The following is a 21,426-nucleotide window of genomic DNA, read 5'->3' as shown; positions in this document are numbered from 1 at the left end:
GTCATAAAGAGACATTAAGGTGGAGGAACAGACACACAGATACAATAACATGTCACTTAAATATGGATTCAAACACAGTGTCGGGTGATTGTGCTTGTACTACTGAGTAACAACATAATTATTTAACTGACAACACATTCAAAAAATACTCAAATAAAAATGCTAATCGTAATTTTAGATTATTTATGTTGTGACACCTTTGTTTGAGTCCCCGTCAGATAAAAACAAAAAAACATCCAAGTTGTTCCCAGTGTGCAGTTAGTGATGTGTGTGTGTGTGTGTGGGGGGGTGTTTGGTGTTGGAGTGTCTCAGCAGTGTTGGAGGTCTGAAGACCAGCTTCCAGGCAGATTTTTTGATGCCTTAGTCTTGGCCTTCTTTTTGCTTATTATTTGCTCTTCTCACCACACAAAATGACGTCTTCACGGTAACTTTAGGCATACGATGGTGGATGCACGCAGTGCCTGAATGCATTGTTTTCTCATCACCAGAGTCCTACATGCAGACACATGCTACACTACGCCGTGTCTGACAGCAGTAAGGTGTAAAAATCTTCTGAAACAGCCTTGTTGCTACCCAAGAATGACTATATTCCTTCACACAGGTAACATAATAATTCAATACAATTTATTTTATTTGTACAGCGCCAAATCACAACAATGCTGCCTCAAGGTACTTCACACGAGTGAGTACAGTCTAACCTCACCAACCCCACATTAATGTCTGTATAATCTTTAGCATGCTTGTATGATGCAGCGTGTTGGGATCACAAAGTCGTGTCTGACTCACAACTACAATAGACTTTGTTTAATACTCGAGTGGTTGTGACTCGGTCTTGGTCTTGACCTCGGAGACCCAGGATTCAGACTCAAGAAAGGCAATGGAATGGCATAGAGGAGGAGTTTCTTAAAAAGAAGACCTGAAAGTTCAGCTACAATTTACTAGAAGGTACATCTGAGATGCAAGCCTGGATTTGATCTGTTTTAGTGAAAGAAATCCTCCTCTGTACTCTGTACTACTTTATACTTTCATCATGAAGCTGTATAACTGGTGAAACTGTGCACAATAAAAAACATCACAGCCACAGAAGACTATAACTTCTGGGTTGTCTGGGTGTCTTGGTGGCTTTCCTCACTCTTCTCCTTCTTGCACAGTTACTCAGTTTTTGAGAACTGTCTATTCCACACAGATTTATCATAGAGTGCCATAATGTTTGTATTTAAAGTTCAAGACATATTCATTGACTTGGAAATGTTCATGTATCCATCCCCTGACTTGTTTGAAGAAAACTGGCAATAAAGCTGATTATTTACAGGTATTCTACCAAAGCGTGCCATTACCCAGACAGCAAATACATCCTGGCCGGATGTAGTCCAACATCTGGTACCAATCCTGAAAACAGATCCGGTCCCAGACAGTTTTTTGCACCCTGGCCCAGATCCGGCACGGCTCCGCTTTACAGTTCTGGAACAGATTCGGACCAGATCTGAACTGGATCCGCAAAAAAACAGCCGTTTACAGACCATATCTGGCATGGATCTGGGACAGATGTGGTCCGCATCACAGCACCATGGCAGGAACATGGGGCATAACGATAAGCAATTTTATCTGCACTCGCAGAAACTATCCATTAGCGGTTATAAACTCTGTACTCTGTAATCGTGATCGTCACTGAGGCTTTTTTAAATGCTTATTTCAAAGCGGTTTGTTTCTTTACGACAATTAAGTTTTATAAGTCCAGGGACACTGATCTGTGTGTTATAGATACAAATCAGTTTCCTCGGATCCACGAAACTTACCCCTGTAAAACTTGTTCCTGCCACGGTGCTGTGATGCGGTCCACATCTGCCCCAGATCCGTGCCAGATATGGTCTGTACATGGTTGGTCTTTTGCGGGATTCCAGTTCAGATCTGGTCCGGATCTGTTCCAGAACTGTAAAGCGGAGCCGTGCCGGATCTGGGCCAGGGTGCAAAAACTGTCTGGACCGGATCTGTTTTCAGGATTGGTACCAGATGCTGGACTACATCCGGCCTGGATCTATTTGCTGTCTGGGTACTTATGCAACCCATCATCTTGGCTTTTATTATTTTAATTAATTTATAAGTTGTAGAGATTTGCTTTCAGTTTGAATTTAAGGAAGGTAATTTTATATTTTTTTATATTTTTTATATTTGAAATGGCATAAGAAATTAAAATGTGTGAAATACCAAGTGTTCCAATGCTGTTGGAGGGCACAGTGTATGTGGCATTGGCTTCAATCATTCATTATTTTGAACATGTGTATTACAACATTATGAGTCCCGGCTGTGATCTGTGCAGTGCACCAGTAAAGTCGTCCCTGATATGATCTCCTCCTGCAGTCAGCATGTGCTGTGGTGACTCAGATTAAAAACCACAGCAGACACAAGGTAACATTTTTCCACTTAGCCAAAATGGACAAATTTGGCAAATTTGGCAAATCTGGCTAATCAAAATGGACAAATTGGAGCTAAAAGGCCTCATTCAGAGTACATGGACAAAATTAAGGATGCCAAAAATAAAAATGGAGAGAATCTTATGACAAACAGATTCCTTTTTCACTTGTTACACTGCCGACACTCTCTGTTCCCCCAAAGATGATTTTGTTTCTATGAAATGTTTTCCAACTGAATGACTCATGAAATTAGAAAATAAAGAAGCAGGGTGGAGATCTTTGCACACCACATTCATTTGACTCTGCAGTCCGGTACATAAAACACAGAGTGGAACTCATCTGGAGGACGTCTGTGATCAGCTGCACTTTCTGCTTTAACAATGTTAAACTCTGACAGACTGATTTGTCTGAACAAGGCGTTGGTGAGACAAGAACCAGCAGCTAAAAGGGCCATCTTTACCATGTTACATTTTCATGAGGAATTTCAGCGGCATTTAGTCACTGGCAGCTTCCCTCATGGAGACTGAGTCTGAATGTAACTCGTTATTGTGACTGATGAGTGTAAACTAACAGCTTGTTATGGAAACCCACAGCTGCACTGTTCTAACTTAGGCCTCGTCAGCCACTCTGTCCCGTTTCTAAACTCAGCTTCTCAGCAACGTCCTTTAATAAACTTATGTTTCGTATCTCTGCACATCTTCTTAAAGCACTGCTGGATGGACCGACTCAAACCCACGATGGAAGTCATGCTGCACTGAGGTGGTTAGTCAGGGACTGAGCCAACTGGTGAGCAATAATCCACATGGGAGTGGAAGTCTTCAAAAAAAACAGCACTGAGGGGGAGAGGGGAAAGAGGAAGGAGGGAGAGAAAGATCCTGACCGGGAGACGCTTCCTACAGCAACCACATGTAACGTCAGTCAGAAACAGTGCACTCTGAGGCTGGACCTGTCCACTGTCTCCCATCTGGGAATTCACTAAGAGACCACCTTACCACGGAGGGAACGCCACAATGACGAAAACTGTGTTTTCTGATCAAAGGTCAGCAATCACGATCAGACACCAGCAATCAAAATCAAAGTTTATTGATGAATATCAAAGGTCAGAGACATGATCATATAAACAAAGACAAGCGACAGAGGCCAAACATCAGGATCAAAGATGAGTGGCCGTGACCAAATATCAGGATCAAAGACGAGTGACCGTGACCAAACATCAGGATCAAAGAAGAGTGACCGTGACCAAACATCAGGACCACAGGTCAGGAGTCAGACATCAAGGTGAGTGATCAGGACAAAGGTCACAATCAAGATCAAAGGTGTCCAGGATCCCAAGATCACCTATCCATAAATGTTTGGTGTGGCTCCAGATAATGATCCAAAATGTCATTTTTGGGACAGGGTTGGCTCATTACAGTGGACAAGGATTGGGAATTAGTTTGATCTTTTTTTTCTATTTTTTTTTTATTGAATTTATTTATTTTGGCACACAAACTCGACAATAACAAAAACTGATACACAAGACAATTCCACAGTGACATGTGTGACCAAAAAGGGGGTGAGCAGAAGCAAAGCTTATAAACGCCCACCCCATATATACATACATCTTAACTTAAAGGTGAATGCCGGGCCTTGGTACAGCAGAGCAAACTAGGTGGCTCTGTGGGATAGGACTTGAACATCCACTTTATAGACCAGGGGTTCGGTTCCAGAACCCATCTGTGTCCTTGGACAAGAGCCTTCATCATCTGCATTGTCTCATTCCACCCAGCTGTAAATGAGTACTGGTCAGCTGGGGAAGTAGCCTGCAACGGACGGGCATTCCTTCCTGAGGGTCTTGTAGTATCTTTTCCACCTCACGGTATCAGGGGATAAGAACCGGCTCAATGTTAGTATCGACCTGTAGTGGACTTACTTCTTTTGTGGTATGGAGGCAGCAGGATGAGCTCTACCAAAGGCTCTTCTAATTTAAAAGAAATAATCTGACTGAGATGGATGAACATTTAAAAGTTGGATGATAGAACTGGGGAGTCTAGCAGTCAGCTCCATCATATTTTCATGATATATTTTCCATCAAATCCTTGTGCACAATCCAATGCTTCCTGCTGCATTCCAGATGAAATGGGAAGCCCAAATGTCACAATTCAGAATTCCCATTATTGGTCTCAAAGCTCCTCGACATCAAACGGAAGAATGGGCAATGGCCAAAAGAGTGTTGTGACTTTAGAAAGAAATGCTTGTGTATAAGAGTTGATGTTTTAAAATTTCTTACACTGAGGCTCTTATTTTCCACAGTGGTTTACGCTGCTAATGTCACCGACGGTCATCAGCTTTGACTGAGGAAAACAAGGGAAACAAATACAAGCCGTGGAAATTAGGGTCCTCCATAGGACATCTGTGGCCTATGGGTCAAGTCTGGGAGCATGTGCTGGTGCCGCGTTTCACGACATCCATGATACCACGGAACCACCTTGGTTCCTGGATGACAACCACCCAGACACAACAACACGGTCCATCCCTGTATCTCTAAAATAACTATCTTCTGCAACCAGGTGCAGTATGAGCATCCCCTTGCCCTCCTCCAGCCCTGTGGTCTTGAACACTCAGGCACCTGTGTACTGGTCCTGCATGGGAAACATGTCACATATAATAATCATGTTTTTAAAATGAGAGATTAACATGAATAAACAGTATTTTTAAGTTGTCTGACATAGTGCAAAACAAATATAGTGTCACAGGTATTTTGAGTTTCATATTTTATATTCAGCCATAATCAGAATTACCAGCACTCCTGTGTTTAAGTTCATATTTTAAAATATGTTCAGAAATAAATGCAAAGTTATTGAACAAAAATAACAAACAAAATGTTTTTCATGACGAAATAAAAAATACAATATATCCTGGACAAGTAATATTTATAAATTGAAAGAATGCCACTAACTATGTCCAGCAAACATTATCTACAGTTTTTATTTTATTTTATCAAAGCATTTTAGCTTTGTTGTTTCTGTTCAATAACACTATGTAACACAATTTTTTGTTCCTGGCTTCTAAGTGTTATATTTAAACTGCTTATGTCTAAAGTCTATGGAAAAATGACTACATTCAGCACAAACTTGATTTTATTTTTATAACGTTCGAGAAAGTTCTGAAAGTTTCTTGAAATTTCTAGATTATTCTGGAAACTTCTAGAAAATTCTGGACAGTTCTAGCAGTTCAAGAATATTCTAGAAGACTACTCAGTATAGTGAAGGTGAATCGAGATATTCTTGAAAACAGACAAATTTCAAAATATCATTGTCCTGATCACAGAAGCAAAGTTTCTGTGGAATATCAGCTATTTTCTATTTATTTAAGGCATAACAGGTTAGGAAAACACACTGTGTACCCAGGAACAAACAAAAATAAAAATTTGTTACATAGTGTAATTTTGGAATCTTGTTTCTTTTTTAAAATTTCATTAAATCTCAAATTGGTTTGTTTGCATTTATTTCTGACACATATTAAAATGTGTACTTAGAAGTAGCGTGGCGGTAATCCTGCCCATGATGGTATGTTGTGCAAAAGAAGGAAAAAAAAGACACTTTTTGAGGTTCTCTGAGGTAGTGAAAAAAAATCCTCAAAAACAATGTATTTATGTGTTCCATGTAAGACAACAAGCTTTAATATGTTACCGTGTGCTTCCATATTGTTTTATGAGTTCATTCAGTGAATGCAGTTTTTGAAAGTTTCCAACATGGAATTTCCAAGTCATCATGAACACAGCATTAGTGGTGACGCTCTCAGTGGAGCTGGAAGTCGCAGCTTCCACAGGACGCAGCTCTTAAACACATCTGAGGGTTAACTGAATGAGGAAAAATATCAATGTGGTAAATGAGTATCTTATCAGATATCAATTTTTAGTATCGCTTATAGTATCCGAGTACCAAATGTTTGGACAAACCAAACACCACAGCTTGGGGTTTGCTCATCTGACTTTAGTGATTTTCTTGCCTGGAGGGGAATCGGGGTCTCTGGTCTTGAATCCAGTGCTTAACCTCAAGACAATCACCTGCCCTTTGCCATACAAAGGCAACACTGCTCATACCTGAAAAACAACAACTTTTCCATCATCAGCCTGCAGGTAGAAGGTCCAGGTGGAAGAGATGAAGCTCTGAGCAGAGCTGACGATGTCATTGCACCAACTGGACACTGCCTCCATGACAGTGGGATGCTTTGGGCGGAGCGTCATGGCCTTCAGCTGCAGAACAGGCATCACAAGGATCAGTATAAGTATGCGTGTGTGTGTGTGTGTGTGTGTGTGTGTGTGTGTGTGTGTGTGTGTGTGTGTGTGTGTGTGGTGTGTGTGTGTGTGTGTGTGTGTGTGTGTGTGTGTAACACAAGTGTCTAAACACTCATTCACATTGTTGCTTCTGGTTGTTGTTTGTGTGTGCAGCTGCTGAGTTCTCACCTTCCTCCTCTGGATCTCGGGTTCGGACGGTTGGCTGGCACAGCCAGTGCTGCAGGCCTCCTGCTCCAGCAGCTTCATGTAGGCCTCCTGGCAGGCTGGGGGAGTCGGAGTTCGATCCACGGGAGAGGAGCAACAATAAATAAATCAATAAAAATGAACAACCCCCCAGCAACACCAAGCACATAACAAGACACTTCTGTAGAGAGAAATGAAATAGATGCCAGATGTTTCGGGAGATATTCTATTTGTTCGCGCCCTCCTGTGGGAGATGATTTCACTGCGTGTTATCGATATTAAAATAAGCATAAGTCGATTATCTGCTGTCTGGCCAACAAATCACACCAGTGATTTTCAATAAGGTGATCGAAGCCAAGCCAGCAGCGTCATGTGCCCAGAAAATACCCAGCAGGTCTGCCAGCCTTCAGCGACACCAGTGACAACATTCAACACATGTCATTTAACATCTCTGCAAAGACGTCAGAGGAGCATCTGCCACAGTTTATTCTGTAAGTTCTACCAAGAAAGTGAAGTGTAGCGGTTTGCACTCAAACCAAGAAGGTCTTGGGTTCAAACCCTGCTTCCTATGCAACAGCATTCTGCATGTTCTCTGCAGATTTTCTCTGTTTAAATAACTGCAGATGAGCGTGAATGTCTTTCTTTCCACAAACGTTAGCGCCGTGAAAGGCTGCTGACCTTTCCAGGTTTCCACCCTTATCAGGACACGTACAACTAGGAATGATGGGAAAACTAATGATGGATCATCCCAGCAGGGTGAATCGACACCCCCCCCCCCCCCCCCCCCCCCAAAAAAAAAATCAGAGAGCGACCTTTTGAATTAGAAGCATGACTATTTGAAGGGAAAGTGGAGGGATTTATTCTGAATACTCACACAGTCTTTGTCTTCATAATTTTACTAAAATTAATTTTATCCTTAGAGAGATGGTGTTTCTCCCCCAAACTGAAAGGGGTACATAGCAGAAGACGTATCTCCACAAGTGGGCATCAGACTTCAAACCATACATCCAACCATCCGAAAGTATTCACAGCACTTCACTTTTGCTATGTTACAACCTTATTCCAAAATGGATGGAATTTTTTTCCCTTAAAATTCAACTCACAGTCCCCCATAATGACAATGTAAAAGAGTTTTTTTTAGATTTTTGCAAATTTATTAAAAATGAAAAACAAACCCTTAAGAATTCACACGTACATAAGTATTCACAGTCTTTCTTATGAAGCTCAAAGTTGAGCTCAAATGCCTCCTGTTTCCACTGATCATCCTTGAGATGTTTCTACAGCTTAATTGGAGTCCACCTGGAGTAAATTCAGTTGATTGGACATGATTTGGAAAGACACACACCTGTCCACATATAAGGTCCCACAGTTGACAGTCAGAGCACAAACCAAGGATAAAGTCAAAGGAATTGTCTGTAGACCTCAGACACAGGATTGTCTGGAGGCACAAATCTGGGGAAGGGAACAGAAACATTTCTGCTGCTTTGAACATCCAATGAGCACAGTGGCCTCCATCATCTGTGAATGGATAATGGAGGTCTTTTTTATTTATATTTATTTGCTTATTTGCCTTTTGCACATTGATTTATGCTGGAGGTATTTTAGTGGTTTCTCTTGATGCCTGTTTGATTTTATGCTGGAGGTATTTTAGTGGTTTCGCTTGATGCCTGTTTTTAGTCCTTTAGTAAGCTTGTGAGTGCCCGGTTGTGTCTGTGTCACATTTTTGTTTTGCATATATTCTTTGTTTGTGTTTTTAGTGTTTTTGTTGTTATTGTTGTGCCTGACTAACACAGACAACCTTTTGTGTTAGCTGCTAGACAAATCGACCTACGGGTACAAAATAAAGTCACCCAAACCTGATGGAAGAAGTTCAGATCCACCAGGACTTTTCCCAGAGCTGGCCACCCATCTAAACTGAGCAATCTGGGGAGAAGGACCTTAGTCAGGGAGGTGACCAAAAACCCCGATGGTCACTCTGTCAGAGCTCCAGCATTCCTCTGTGTACAGAGGAGAACCTTCCAGAAGGACAACCATCTCTGTAGCAATCCACCAATCAAGCGTGTGTGGTAGAGTGTCCAGACGGAAGCCACTCCTGAGCAGTGTTGCCACAGTTACTTTGAAAAAGTAATCCAATTACTGATTACTGATTACTCCTTGAAAAAGTAACTTAGTTACTTTACTGATTACTCAATTGTAAAAGTAACTAAGTTAGATTACTAGTTACTTTTTTAGTTACTTTCCCAGCTGTCGACAACAACCCTCTGCCACCTCAACATGACAATGATACCTGTTTTGCCAAAATTCACTTTATAGTCACCCTTTCTTGACTTCAATGAAAATAAATACTTGTTTTATAAAAAGTAAAATAAAGACGTCTTTCTTGACCTCATATTTAACTGTTGACAGCACTGTAACAGTAAAACTTGCAATTTCGAACCTACATTTTTTATAAATGTAACTATTAAATTCTAACATTTTTCTAACATTTAAATTCTCTCTAACATTTTACTTGTCGAAATTATTATTATTTTAAGCAATATTAGTAGTTGTAGTAAAAACGGCTTCAAAACTGGACCTTTAATCTAGGGGTGTTGTGAGGGGGGCACATCCTTGCCCCACACCCCCATCCCATCTGGATTCGCCCCTGCTTTGGCGTTTGAGCACAAAGAATGGATTAGATTTATTTATGCAGAAAACATGACCAGATTTACAGGTAAGAAAGTTTTGTTGCGTTTTCACATCATGTGGTCCTCAGAAAGAGAGTTTAGGTGCATTTGAGTGGAGAATAGTGTTAGTTGTTGACGCGTCGCGGAGGATCAGCTGTTTTTAACGACCAGATACAGAGCGGCTCAGCTCAGAATTCGAGCAGCTGCAAAAAACGCGGATGAAAAGTTCACAGCTCACTTAAAGTGGGACGTTCAGTCGAACCCCGACCTCCTGCCCACAGACCAAGTTTAATGCTGCTATCGACCCACAATGAAAAATAATAGTAACGCACAGTGACTTGGAGAAGTAACTTTAATCTGATTACTGATTTGGAAAGATTAACGCGTTAGATTACTCGTTACTAAAAAAAGTGGTCAGATTAGAGTAACGCGTTACGCGTTACCGGCATCACTGCTCCTGAGTAAAAGGCACATGGCAGTCCACCTGGACTTTGACAAAAGGCACCTGAAGGACTCTCAGACCAGGAGAAACAAAATTCTCTGGTCTGATGAGACAAAGATTGAACTCTTTGGTGTATGTTTGGAGGAAACCAGGCACCATCCCTACAGTGAAGCATGGTGGTGGCAGCATCATGCTGTGGGGCTGTTTTTCAGCAGCAGGAACTGGGAGACTAGTCAGGATTGAGGGGAAAGTATGTAGCAATGCAGCAATGTACAGAGACATCCTGGATGAAAACCTGCTCCAGAGTGCTCTTTTCCTTAGACTGGGGCGACGGTTCATCTTTCAGCAGGACAATTACCCTAAGCACACAGCCAAGATAACAAAGGAGTGGCTTCAGAACAACTGTGAATGTCCTTGAATGGCCCAGCCAGAGCCCAGACCTGAATCCTATTGAATATCTCTGGAGAGATCTGAAAATGGCTTTGCACCGACGCTCCTCATCCAACCTGATGGAGCTTGAGAGGTGCTGCAAAGAGGAATGGGCCAAACTGCCCAAAGATAGTTGCACCAAGCTTGTGGCATCATATTCAAGAAGACTTGACGCTGTAATTGCTACCAAAGCTGCATCAACAAAGTATTGAGCAAAGGCTGTGAATACTTATGTAGACGTGATTTTTTAGTTTTGTTTGTTTTTAATAAATTGCAAAATAAAAAAAAGTTTTCATTTTATCATTATGGGATGTTGTGTGTAGAATTTTGAGTGAAAAACTGAATTTACTCCATTTTGGAATAAGGCTGTAACATAACAAAATGTGGAAACAATGAAGCGCTGTAAATACTTTCCGGTTGCTCTGTATATGAACTCTTTGATTTACAGACGTGTCACAAAGCAGAAACAGACTATTTTAATGGCCACATTGATCTGTTTATCTTGTTCTTCATTTATTTATGTATTTTTGTCCATCTGCACCAACATCTTCAAACAAAACAAATAAATTCCGATGAACTTGTTGGATAAACTCAGTGGTCTGTCCTCTCACAACACAGATCATTTGAAGGCCAGGTCAAGGCCAAGGTCAAGGTTCATCATCTGTTGTCTGTGATGATAGTTTCAAAACACAACAAGAAGTTTCAATCCAATTTGGTGCATAAACTCAGTGGACTTTCCTCTTGTAATATGGGTTATGTCAAGGTCATAGATCAAAGGTCCTGGTCAAATCAGAGGTCTTCATTTTCTGGCTAAGGCGGAATCATCGAAGTGCAAAGAGCAACTGCTTAAGGAGAAAGAGGCTGGCGAAAGATTTTTAGGATAGTCGATGAGATGAAAGTAGACAGGAGTACAAGGAGATGCAGCGTAAGGCAAAAAGAGAAGTGGCAAAAGCTAAAGAAAAGGCGTTTAGTGAGCTGTACAAGAAGTTGAATTGTAAGGAAGGAGAAAAGGACTTGCACCGATTGGCCAGACAAAGGGTTAGGGTGGTAAAAGATGCACATGGTAATGTGCTGACATGCGAGGAGAATGTGTTGAGAAGGCGGAGGGGATATTTTGAGGAGCTGATGAATGAAGAAAATGAGAGCGAGAAAAGGCCTGATGATGTGAAGAGAGTAAATCAGCAAGTACAAGAGATTAGTAAGGATGAAGAAGTGAGGGCAGCTATGAAGAGGAAGAAAAGTGAAAAGGCAGTTGGTCCACATTCAGGTGGAGGCATGGAATTGTCTTTGGAGAGATGGCAGTGGAGTTTCTAAACAAATTGTTTAATACCATCTTGGAAAGTGAGAGGATGCCTGAGGAGTGGAGACAAAGTGTGTTGGTTCCTATTTTTAAGAAGAAGGGTGATGTGCAGAGCTGCACTAACTACAGACACATAAATCTGATCAGCAACAGCATAAAGTTATGGGAAAGAGTAGTAGAAGCTAGGCTTAGAAAAGAGGTGAAGATCTGTGAGCAGCAATATGGTTTCCTGCTGAGAAAGAGCACTGCAAATGCAATGTTTGCTCTGTGAATACTGGTGGAGACGTATAGCGAAGACCATAAAGTTACATTTTGTGTTTATGGATTTAGACAAAGTTTATTACAGGGTGCCAAGAGAAGAGTCGTGGTATTGTATGAAGAAGTCTGGAGTGGCAGAGAAGTATGTGAGGGTGGTACAGGACATGTACAAGGACAGTGTGGCAGTGGTTGACAGGCTGGAATGGGTGGACACAAATGCAGGGCTCACACAGACAGCTCTGGTTGCAGACGGGTTTTAATGTGTGAAGCAGTGGTCGGTACACGGGAAGGCAGTCCAAAATACGCAGCAGCAGTACAATGATCATCAGGCTAGTCGTAGTCGTAACAGGCAGGCAGGAGGTCGAGAACACACAAAAGCAGGCAGGACTAGATAACACGAACTCGAGAGCTGGAAAGAAGGCACAGGGCACATCAGTTTGGCGAGGAACAGACACAAGCAGTGAGCATATATACTCCCGGGAGCTAATCAGTAAATCCAGGACAGGTGTGCATGGACAGGACCGGAAACAGGGCGTGGCCAGAGACTGAGTGCAAGAAAGCAGCAGACACCCCACAAGAAAAGGAACACAAAGAAAGCATACATGAACAAAGAGGAAAAAGGCAAAGCTAAGCAGAAACAAAGCAGAAAACCAAACCCCCCATCAGACCCTGACAGTAACCCCCCCCGCTATGGCCGGTGGCCCAGGGGAAGAGGGATGAGCAGCATGGAAGTCGCGGACCAGACCAGGGTCCAAAACAAAACGGGAAGGAATCCACGACCGCTCCTCGGGGCCGTACCCCTCCCAATCTACCAAATACTGGAACCGCGATGGCGAGAAGCCAAAAGCCGGCGCACCGAAAAAATGGGGCCACCATCCACATACCGGGCGGGTGGCGGGAGGACGGCCAGGAGGGCACAATGCACTGGATCTGGACGGGTTTAACCTGACTGACATGAAACCTAGGGTGAACACGCATGGACCGGGAGAGGCGGAGATGAACAGAAACGGATTAATGACCTTGGACACAGGGAAGGGACCAACAAACCTGGGGCCCAGCTTTTTCGGCATGCCCCTAAGGGCAAGGTGGCGCGTCGATAGCCAAACCCTCTGTCCCGGAGAGTAAGACGGGGCTGCTGACCGACGACGATCAGCTGCGGACTTGTACGCCATCAAGGAATGTAACAAAGCCGCACGAGCCCGGTCCCAGGTCTGCTGGCAACGAAGAATCAAACTAAGGGTGGAGGGAACCGTGGAATTGAGGTTAATAGCGGTAAACAGCATGGGTTGGTGACCAAAATGACATGTAACGGGGCGTAACCGGTGGAACGTGAAGGCAAACTATTATGAGCCAGTTCAATCCACGGAAGCTGTTTAGACCATGATGCGGGATGGCGAGACGCGAGAATTCGGGGCCCCTTTTCTAGCTCTTGGTTAAGCCGTTCCATTTACCCATTGGCCTGTGGATAGCCCGAAGTTATACTACTCGTCACCCCGAGGAGACGGCAGAACTCCCTCCAAAAATGAGATACAAACTGTGGACCCCCGGTCAGAAACTATATCTTGCTGCAAATTGTGTAATTTAAAAACTTGGTTAAGCATAACTTCAGCCGTTTCCTTGACGGATGGTAATTTTTTCAACGGTATGAAATGAATCATCTTGGAAAGATGATCTACCACAGTCAGCACAACAGTGTACCCCACTGAAGGTGGAAAACCGGTTATAAAGTCTAACGTGATGTGGGTCCATGGGCGAGTCGGAACCAGCAACGGAAATAAGGCACCAGCCGGCGGATGGTTAGACGATTTGTGCATGGCACATATTTGGCAGGCAGAGACATAATCAGTGACATCCCTCATGAGCCCAGGCCACCAGAATCTTTGTTGTACTACGTACAGGGTCTTTTTAAGACCAGGATGACAATATATGCGGTTGTCATGGCACCACCTAATAGTCTCCCCTCTAAGGGAAAACGGAACGAAGAGCTTATCTTGTGGACAACCTGCGGGAACCGGTGCATCACGGACCGTATTTTAGATTCAATATACCAGGTGAGCACCGCAATAAAACATATTTTGGGAAGAATGGTATCCGGATCCGAGGTCTCTTTTACTGAGTCCCCCTGACGGGAAAGTGCATCCGGCTTACCGTTCTTTGTGCCTGGATGATAGGACAGGATAAAATTAAAACAACTAAAAAATATGGCCCAACGAGCTTGGCACGAATTGAGTCGTCTAGCGGTTTTAAGGTATTCCAGATTCTTGTGGTCGGTGTAGACGATGAAAGGTAGCTGTGCCCCCTCCAACCAGTGCTGCCACTCCTCCAAGGCCACTTTTACCGCCAACAGTTCGCGGTCAGCCGATGCCATAATTGCGCTCTGATGCGGACAGCTTCTTTTGACAAGAAGGCACACGTATGAAGCCTTATCAGAGATGCCTCTCTGGACAGGACCGCCCCTACTCCCCCATTAGAGACATCGACCTCAACCACGAACTGTCGAGTGGGGTCAGGGAGGAGCAGCACGGGGGCCGTGGTAAATCGATTTTTTAGGTGTTTGAATGCCATCGTCACACTACCGGTGGTCCACGCAAACGGCCTGTGTGACGAGGTGGTGTTATGGCAAAGGAGCTGCGATCATACTGAAGTTCCAAACAAATTTTCAATAAAAATTTGCGAACCCCAAAAAACCGTTGTAAATCCTTGCGGGTTGTGGGTACAGCCCAGTCACGTACTGCAGAGATCTTCTCTGGGTCCATCCTGATTTTCCCTTTCGAAATTATGAATCCTAAAAAGGATACAGTAGGCTTATGGAACTCACATTTCTCGGCTTTCACATAAAGATTATTCTGGAGCACCGTCTGCAAGATGGAGCGAACGTGTTGGGTGTGAGTAAGCCAATCAGGAAAAAAAATAGGATGTCATCAAGGTACACAAACACATACCTGTCAGAAATCCCCGCAACACATCGTTAACAAGATTTGGAACATGGCGGGTGCATTTGTCAGTCAGAATTGGCATTACTAAGTATCGTAGTGTCCGGATGGAGTATTAAAAGCTGTCCTTCCCACTCGTCCCCTTCTCTAATCCGGACTAGATGATATGCGTTCCGGAGGTCGAGTTTGGTAAAGATGGCCTGCACCTTCTAATAATTCAAAGGCAGATGAGATTAGAGGCAATGGATAGTGGTTTTTCACAGTAATGTTATTCAGACCGCAATAATCAGTGCAAGGATGAAGAGTCTTATCTTTCTTTTTTACAAAAAGAACCTTGCCCCTGCGGGTGAAGATGCGGGACGAATCAGACCGGCCGCCAAGGACTCCTGGATGAACGTATTCATTGCGTGACGTTCTGGTGCTGACAAAGAGAAGAGTTTTCCCCGTGGGCGGACTTGGCACCGGGAGAAGCTCTATAGTGCAGTCGTATTCACGGTGTGGCGGCAATGATTTGGCCCTAGCTTTGCTAAACACTGCGGCAAGGTCATGATAGTCCTCAGGTACCCCAATGAGATCCAGATTAGAACCCCACGGGGTGCCTTCGGTGCTTTGCAACAATGGTCATACAAGCCGGGCTCCATGAAATTATTTCAGCTTTAACCCAGTCAAAATTAGGGCCCATGCCTTAGTAGCCAGGGGTGCCCCAGAATGATTGAGTGAGTCATATTTTCCATAATATGAAAACTGAGTGATTCTGTGTGAGTTTGAAAGATTTGCAATTTAACAGATTGCGTGCCGTGAGTTAATTGGCCCAGTACATGGCCGTCCACAGCAGTACCAACAGGTGGACGAGGTATCTTATGCGTTTTTAAGTGTAGGTCCCTGGCGAGAGAAAATAAAATTAGATTTGCATCAGAACCTGAATCAACAAAAGCCGAAACATCAATGGCGGTGTGTTCAGTAATTATTTTGGCTGGAATTATGTTCTGTGCTGAAACTGAAGAAATGGAATTGAGATTCCACCCGCAACTCCGTTCTTGACCGCGCGGTGGCACCCCTGCTTGACAATCAGCAATCAAGTGTCCTGACTGTCTGCAGTAACAGCAGAGGTAGTCTACACTGCGGCGCAGTCACTCTGCTGGAGTCAGGCGCATGCACCCCAACTGCATTGGCATGTCGGTGTTGTGTGGAGGAGGGTCGGGTCGGGAGTGAGTGAAGGAGGTGGTGCGGCTGGAGGAGCGGTGATCCGGTAATCTGGATGACTTCCCGTGGCGAGGTCGGTCCTGCAGCCTTCGGTCGGTGTGGATGGCCAGGGTGATCAATTCATCCAGATCTTCTGGCAAGTCAACGGCGATCAACGTGATCCTGGATTTCTGCCAATAGGCCCCTGGAAAAACACGTCAAGTAGCGCAGCTGGATTCCACTCACTTTTTGCCGCCAGGATTCGAAGTCTAGGCGTAGTCTCTAACCCGGCGGCTGCCCTGCCTCAGCTTCATTAAGGAGCGCGCCTCCTCTCGTCCCGGAGCCGTGTACTGGAACACTTGCTTGAGGGCTGTGGTGAACGCCGAGAGTGAAGAACAGGATGGTGACTGATGCTCCCACTCGGCTGTGGCCCAGGCAGCGGCTCGTCCAGACAGGTGAGTTATGATGTAAGCGATCTTTGTTCTATCGGTCGGGAACATGGCTGACATTAATTTTTCAATTTCAATTTATTTTCATTTATATAGCGCCAAATCACAAAGAGTTGCCTCAAAGCGCTTCACACAGGTAAGGTCTAACCTTACCAACCCCCCAGAGCAACAGTGGTAAGGAAAACTCCCTCTGAGGAAGAAACCTCAAGCAGACCAGACTCAAAGGGGTGACCCTCTGCTTGGACCATGCTACAAACATACATTACAGAACAATTCAGAGAACAATTCACGGACGAATATACAAGAAATGCTATTGGTGCACAGGACAGGAGGATCGCCAACACGAATACAACTCCCATCTCTGGATGGAGCTGCACCTTAAACAGAGAGAAAAAACAGAATCAGGCATCAGAAAGACAAAAAAATACTGTATAATTTGCCAGCATTAAACAAGAAAAACAGAGAAATACTAAGGTGATCGCCGGCCACTAGCGCTAAACTTCACTAAAAGACCCAGAATTTAGGTAAAGTTGAGGCCGCAGCCCGCTCCAATTACTAATAAATGAATTAAAAGAGTAAAAAGCATAAAACAAAACTGTACCAGTATGCTAGCCATACGAAAGGGAAAATAAGTGCGTCTTAAGTCTGGACTTGAAAATCTCCACAGAATCTGACTGTTTTATTGACGCAGGGAGATCATTCCACAGAACAGAGGCACGATAAGAGAAAGCTCTGTGACCCGCAGACTTCTTATTCACCTTAGGGACACAAAGTAGTCCTGCACCCTGAGAACGTAAAGCCCGGGCCGGCATGTAAGGTGTAATTAGGTCAGCTAGGTAGGTATAGACAGGATGGGACAAATCTTCGCTATATTTCGCAGGTGGAAGAAAGCAGTCCTAGTAATATTTCTAATGTGCAGGCCAAAGGACAATGAAGGATAAAAAATTACCCCAAGGTTCCTCACTTTGTCAGTGTGATGTATGACACACGAGCCGAGGCTGAGCGTTAACTGGTCAAATTGATGCCGATGTCTCACTGGACCAAGAAAATCATTTCAGTCTTATCAGAGTTTCAAAGTATGAAGTTTCTAGACATCCAACTTGTCACTGCTGCAAGGCAATCTTCTAAGGATTTTATGTGAACAAGATTACCAACAGTTATCTGCATGTATAACTGAGTATCATCTGCATAGCAGTGAAAGGTAATCCCAAAACGCCGCAATATGTGCCCAAGGGGTGATATATAAAGGGAGAAAAGCAGGGGGGCTAGACAGACCCCTGTGGAACCCCAAATTTCATGTCACTAAGGTAGAGGTAGTGTTACTGTACAAAACACTGTGAGAACAACTGGTCAAGTATGACTTCAGCCATGCAAGGGTACTCCCAGTTATCCCAAAATGATTTTCCAGCCTATCAAGTAGAATATGATGATCCACTGTATCAAATGCAGCACTGAGATCTAACAGCAACAGAACCGTAGTGGTGTCCGAATCCATTGTAAGCAGAAGATCATTCACTACTTTAGTGATAGCCGTCTCTGTGGAATTATATTTTCTAAAAGCAGACTGATTGATTATTTTTTTTCTGTCATTTCAAATCTTTGAGCAAATATTGATGTCAAAAATTTACTGACTTTGGAAATATCCTGTGTTTACTTAAGTTTTTAACTTGCATTTCAACTAGGGATGGGTATCGAGAACCGGTTCCTTTTGGGTATCGTTAAGAAATGATTCACCACCAACATCAATAAGCTTTTTGCTTAACGATTCTGTTATCTGTCCTTCAGAGTGGCCGTTGTTTTGGGGGTGTTTGTCAGGAAAATTATAATTTCTCTACATTGAATACAGACCCTGCAGCGGGTCCGTAATCAACTTTTCTGCAGCGCGGCTTTGCTTTGAACCTTGAACCAATCAAAGCAGTGGTTCGCAGATTGAAGCAGTGCTTCAATCTATTGCTTCTTTACTAAAACCCTAAAGAGCATACGTCTGTGAGTATTATTTACCTTTTTCTCAGTAAGATAGTCTATGAGCTGCTGTGACACCACTTTTTCCGGAATTTTAGAGAAAAATTATAGATTTGATATCGGCCGATTTGTCACAAGATTAGGTTTCTTAAGTAATGGTTTAATCACTGCAGATTTGAAACATTTAGGAACAGATCCAGAAGTTAAAGAAGGATTAATCATTTCCAGCCCAGTCAGCCCAAGAATGGGCCACAGGTCCTTAAACAGTTTTGTTGGTATAGGATCAAATAAACAGATTGTGCTTTTTGTTGACATTACGAGTTTTGTCAGCATCCCTAGTGAGATACTATCAAATTATGTAAATCTAGAATTTCTGATTTACTTCTGTAAATCTAGAATTTTACTGAGGTAAATCTACCTCAGTAGTGGCACCCACCTCAATAGCAGGGTGTAGTGGCTGATTTAAGGCATGCTGGGATATGTTTAACCTGATGTCTTCTATTTTATTCCCAAAGTAATCCAGGAAATCTTGTGCTGTAAAAGGACAGTAAACTACAGGTGGTTGTCCATGCATAAGTGCTGCCACCGTGTCGAACAAGAACTTTGAGTTATGCTTGTTTTTGTTGATCAAATCAGAGTAGTAAGTCCACTTTGTAGCCAATAATGCATGCTTATAGTCTAAGATAGCATCACGCCACGCAAGGTGAAATACTTCTAATTTTGAACGACACCATTTCCGTTCAGGACCTCTTGCTTTATGCTTGAGGTCACGCAGATAATCATTGAACCAAGGTGACTGTGATTTGGGGGAGCGTGGTTTAACACAGGTGGTGCAATCATGTCGAGTGCAGTTTTGAGCACTGAGTTTAAACTATCCACAAGTCTGTCTACTGACTGGGTATTTGTCAAATGTGAAACTAAGACATCAGGCAGTCTAGCTTCAAGTTCAGTCTTAGTTGAGGAGTTGATGCATCGCCATAATGATATATAAGGGTGTTGTTCCACTAAACACGGCAGTGAAACTGTAAACTTTATAAGTGAGTGATCAGACACCACTGATGTAAGATGCATGATGTCAATATTCGTGACAGCAATACCACGTGCGAGAACCAGATCCAGGGTATTTCCACTAATGTGCGTCGAATCCCGAATGCATTGCCGAAATCCTAATGCATACACAATTTCCATAAATGATTTGCAGAGGGGATCAGAAGGCTTATTTATATGAATGTTAAGTCACCAATGATCAAATGTTATCTACACTAGTTGACAAGTTAGAGATGAATGCACCAAATTCATCTAAGAATTCAGAATATGGGCCAGGAAGCCTATATACAGTGACAAAGTAATACGACTGATTTTTATTCTTCTGACCTTGGCAATGTGTAATATCCTGAGCAGAGCAATATCCTGAGAATCAGATGCTCAAACGAGTGATATTTGTAACCCCCTACAGCTAATAGGCTAAACCTAGATTTATAAATAAGAGCAACACCCCCGCCTTGCTTCGCATCACGAGGGACGTAACTAAATGTATATGCTGGTGGGCAGGCCTCATTTAAGGGGAGGACAGCTGTAGGTTTAAGCCAGGTTTCACATAGCCCAATCATATCTAAGTAAAAGTAAGTCCCTTCGGCTGCTCCCTTGTTTGCACTCGGGGTTGCCACAGCAAATCCAAGGTGGATCTGCATGTTGAATTGGTACAAGTTTTACGCCAGATGCCCTTCCTGATGCAACTCCACATTACATGGAGAAATGTGGCAGGGGTGGATTTGAACCCGGAACCTTCTGAACTGAAAACCAAGCGCATTAACCACTTGGCCACCACCCCTACTCCCAATCATATCTAAGTGATGATCAATAATTAGATCATTGATCACAATGATTTGAGGACAGTGATCTTATGTTCATGAGACCCCGTCTAAGGACCTCAGTGAGGTTGACAGTTGAACTGTTTGGGTTTAGGGGTGGTTCAAGAGTAGCATATATAAGATGCCTAGAAGTAGGTTTAGGTTTGAGACATTCCACGCGCATTGTAGGTAGCAGACACGAAATCTTTGCTATTGCTGGAACAACCACTGGGCCATCCTCAATTTCAACATCATCCAATATAGTAATGGGTATTAAGTTTGGAAAGCATATCTCTCTATGATTTTTATCACATTACTTCAAAATGTAACTCACACTGAGTAATAAATGGTCTTACGTCTCCTGATTCGCCTGAAAAGTGTTCTGGGCGCGACAACTGGTTACACACAAAAGGGGAGAGTACAGGAGCCGACAAGACAGCTGGCGGCTCCGGCAGGGTGTTTGGACTCCTGGTGGCGACGTCTGACATAGCCTGAGGATCCAGCCGGGACAGTATTTGGTTCATCTGGGCGCTCAATGAAGACATAAACACGTCCTGGCGTTTAGAAAGTTCACTAATCCCGGCGCTGAGCAAAGAAAGCTGGTCTTCCTGTTGGGCAAGCTGCTGACTATGGTGGCGTACCGCCAACTGAAATGGATCTGAGCCCGAAGTGTCCATCGTTTGCAAGACTGATCTGACAGGCTGGAATGGGTGGACACAAATGCAGGGCTCACACAGACAGCTCTGGTTGCAGACGGGTTTTAATGTGGGAAGCAGTGGTCAGTACACAGGAAGGCAGTCCAAAATACACAGCAGCAGTACAATGATCATCAGGCTTAGTCGTAGTCGTAACAGGCAGGCAGGAGGTCGAGAACACACAAAAGCAGGCAGGACTAGATAACACGAACTCGAGAGCTGGAAAGAAGGCACAGGGCACATCAGTTTGGCGAGGAACAGACACAAGCAGTGAGCATATATACTCCCGGGAGCTAATCAGTAAATCCAGGACAGGTGTGCATGGAGAGGACCGGAAACAGGGCGTGGCCAGAGACTGAGTGCAAGAAAGCAGCAGACACACCCCAC

General features: G+C 43.6%; 1 protein-coding gene across 1 annotated transcript in view; it reads right to left on the bottom strand.

Annotated features, from left to right (window-relative positions):
* The window catches only part of tmem59l (transmembrane protein 59-like), a 41,849-nt gene that overhangs the window by 6,698 nt on the left and 13,725 nt on the right, over positions 1 to 21,426 (bottom strand). Inside the window, 2 exon segments of the mRNA XM_034180214.1 lie at positions 6,496 to 6,648; positions 6,859 to 6,953. Coding sequence (XP_034036105.1) covers positions 6,496 to 6,648; positions 6,859 to 6,953 — 248 coding nt within the window.

This window comes from Thalassophryne amazonica, chromosome 10, assembly GCF_902500255.1.
Source record: "Thalassophryne amazonica chromosome 10, fThaAma1.1, whole genome shotgun sequence".
Classification (NCBI taxonomy): domain Eukaryota; kingdom Metazoa; phylum Chordata; class Actinopteri; order Batrachoidiformes; family Batrachoididae; genus Thalassophryne; species Thalassophryne amazonica.
Note: the sequence above shows the minus strand (reverse complement) of the source record. Positions and strands in the feature narration are given on the sequence as shown.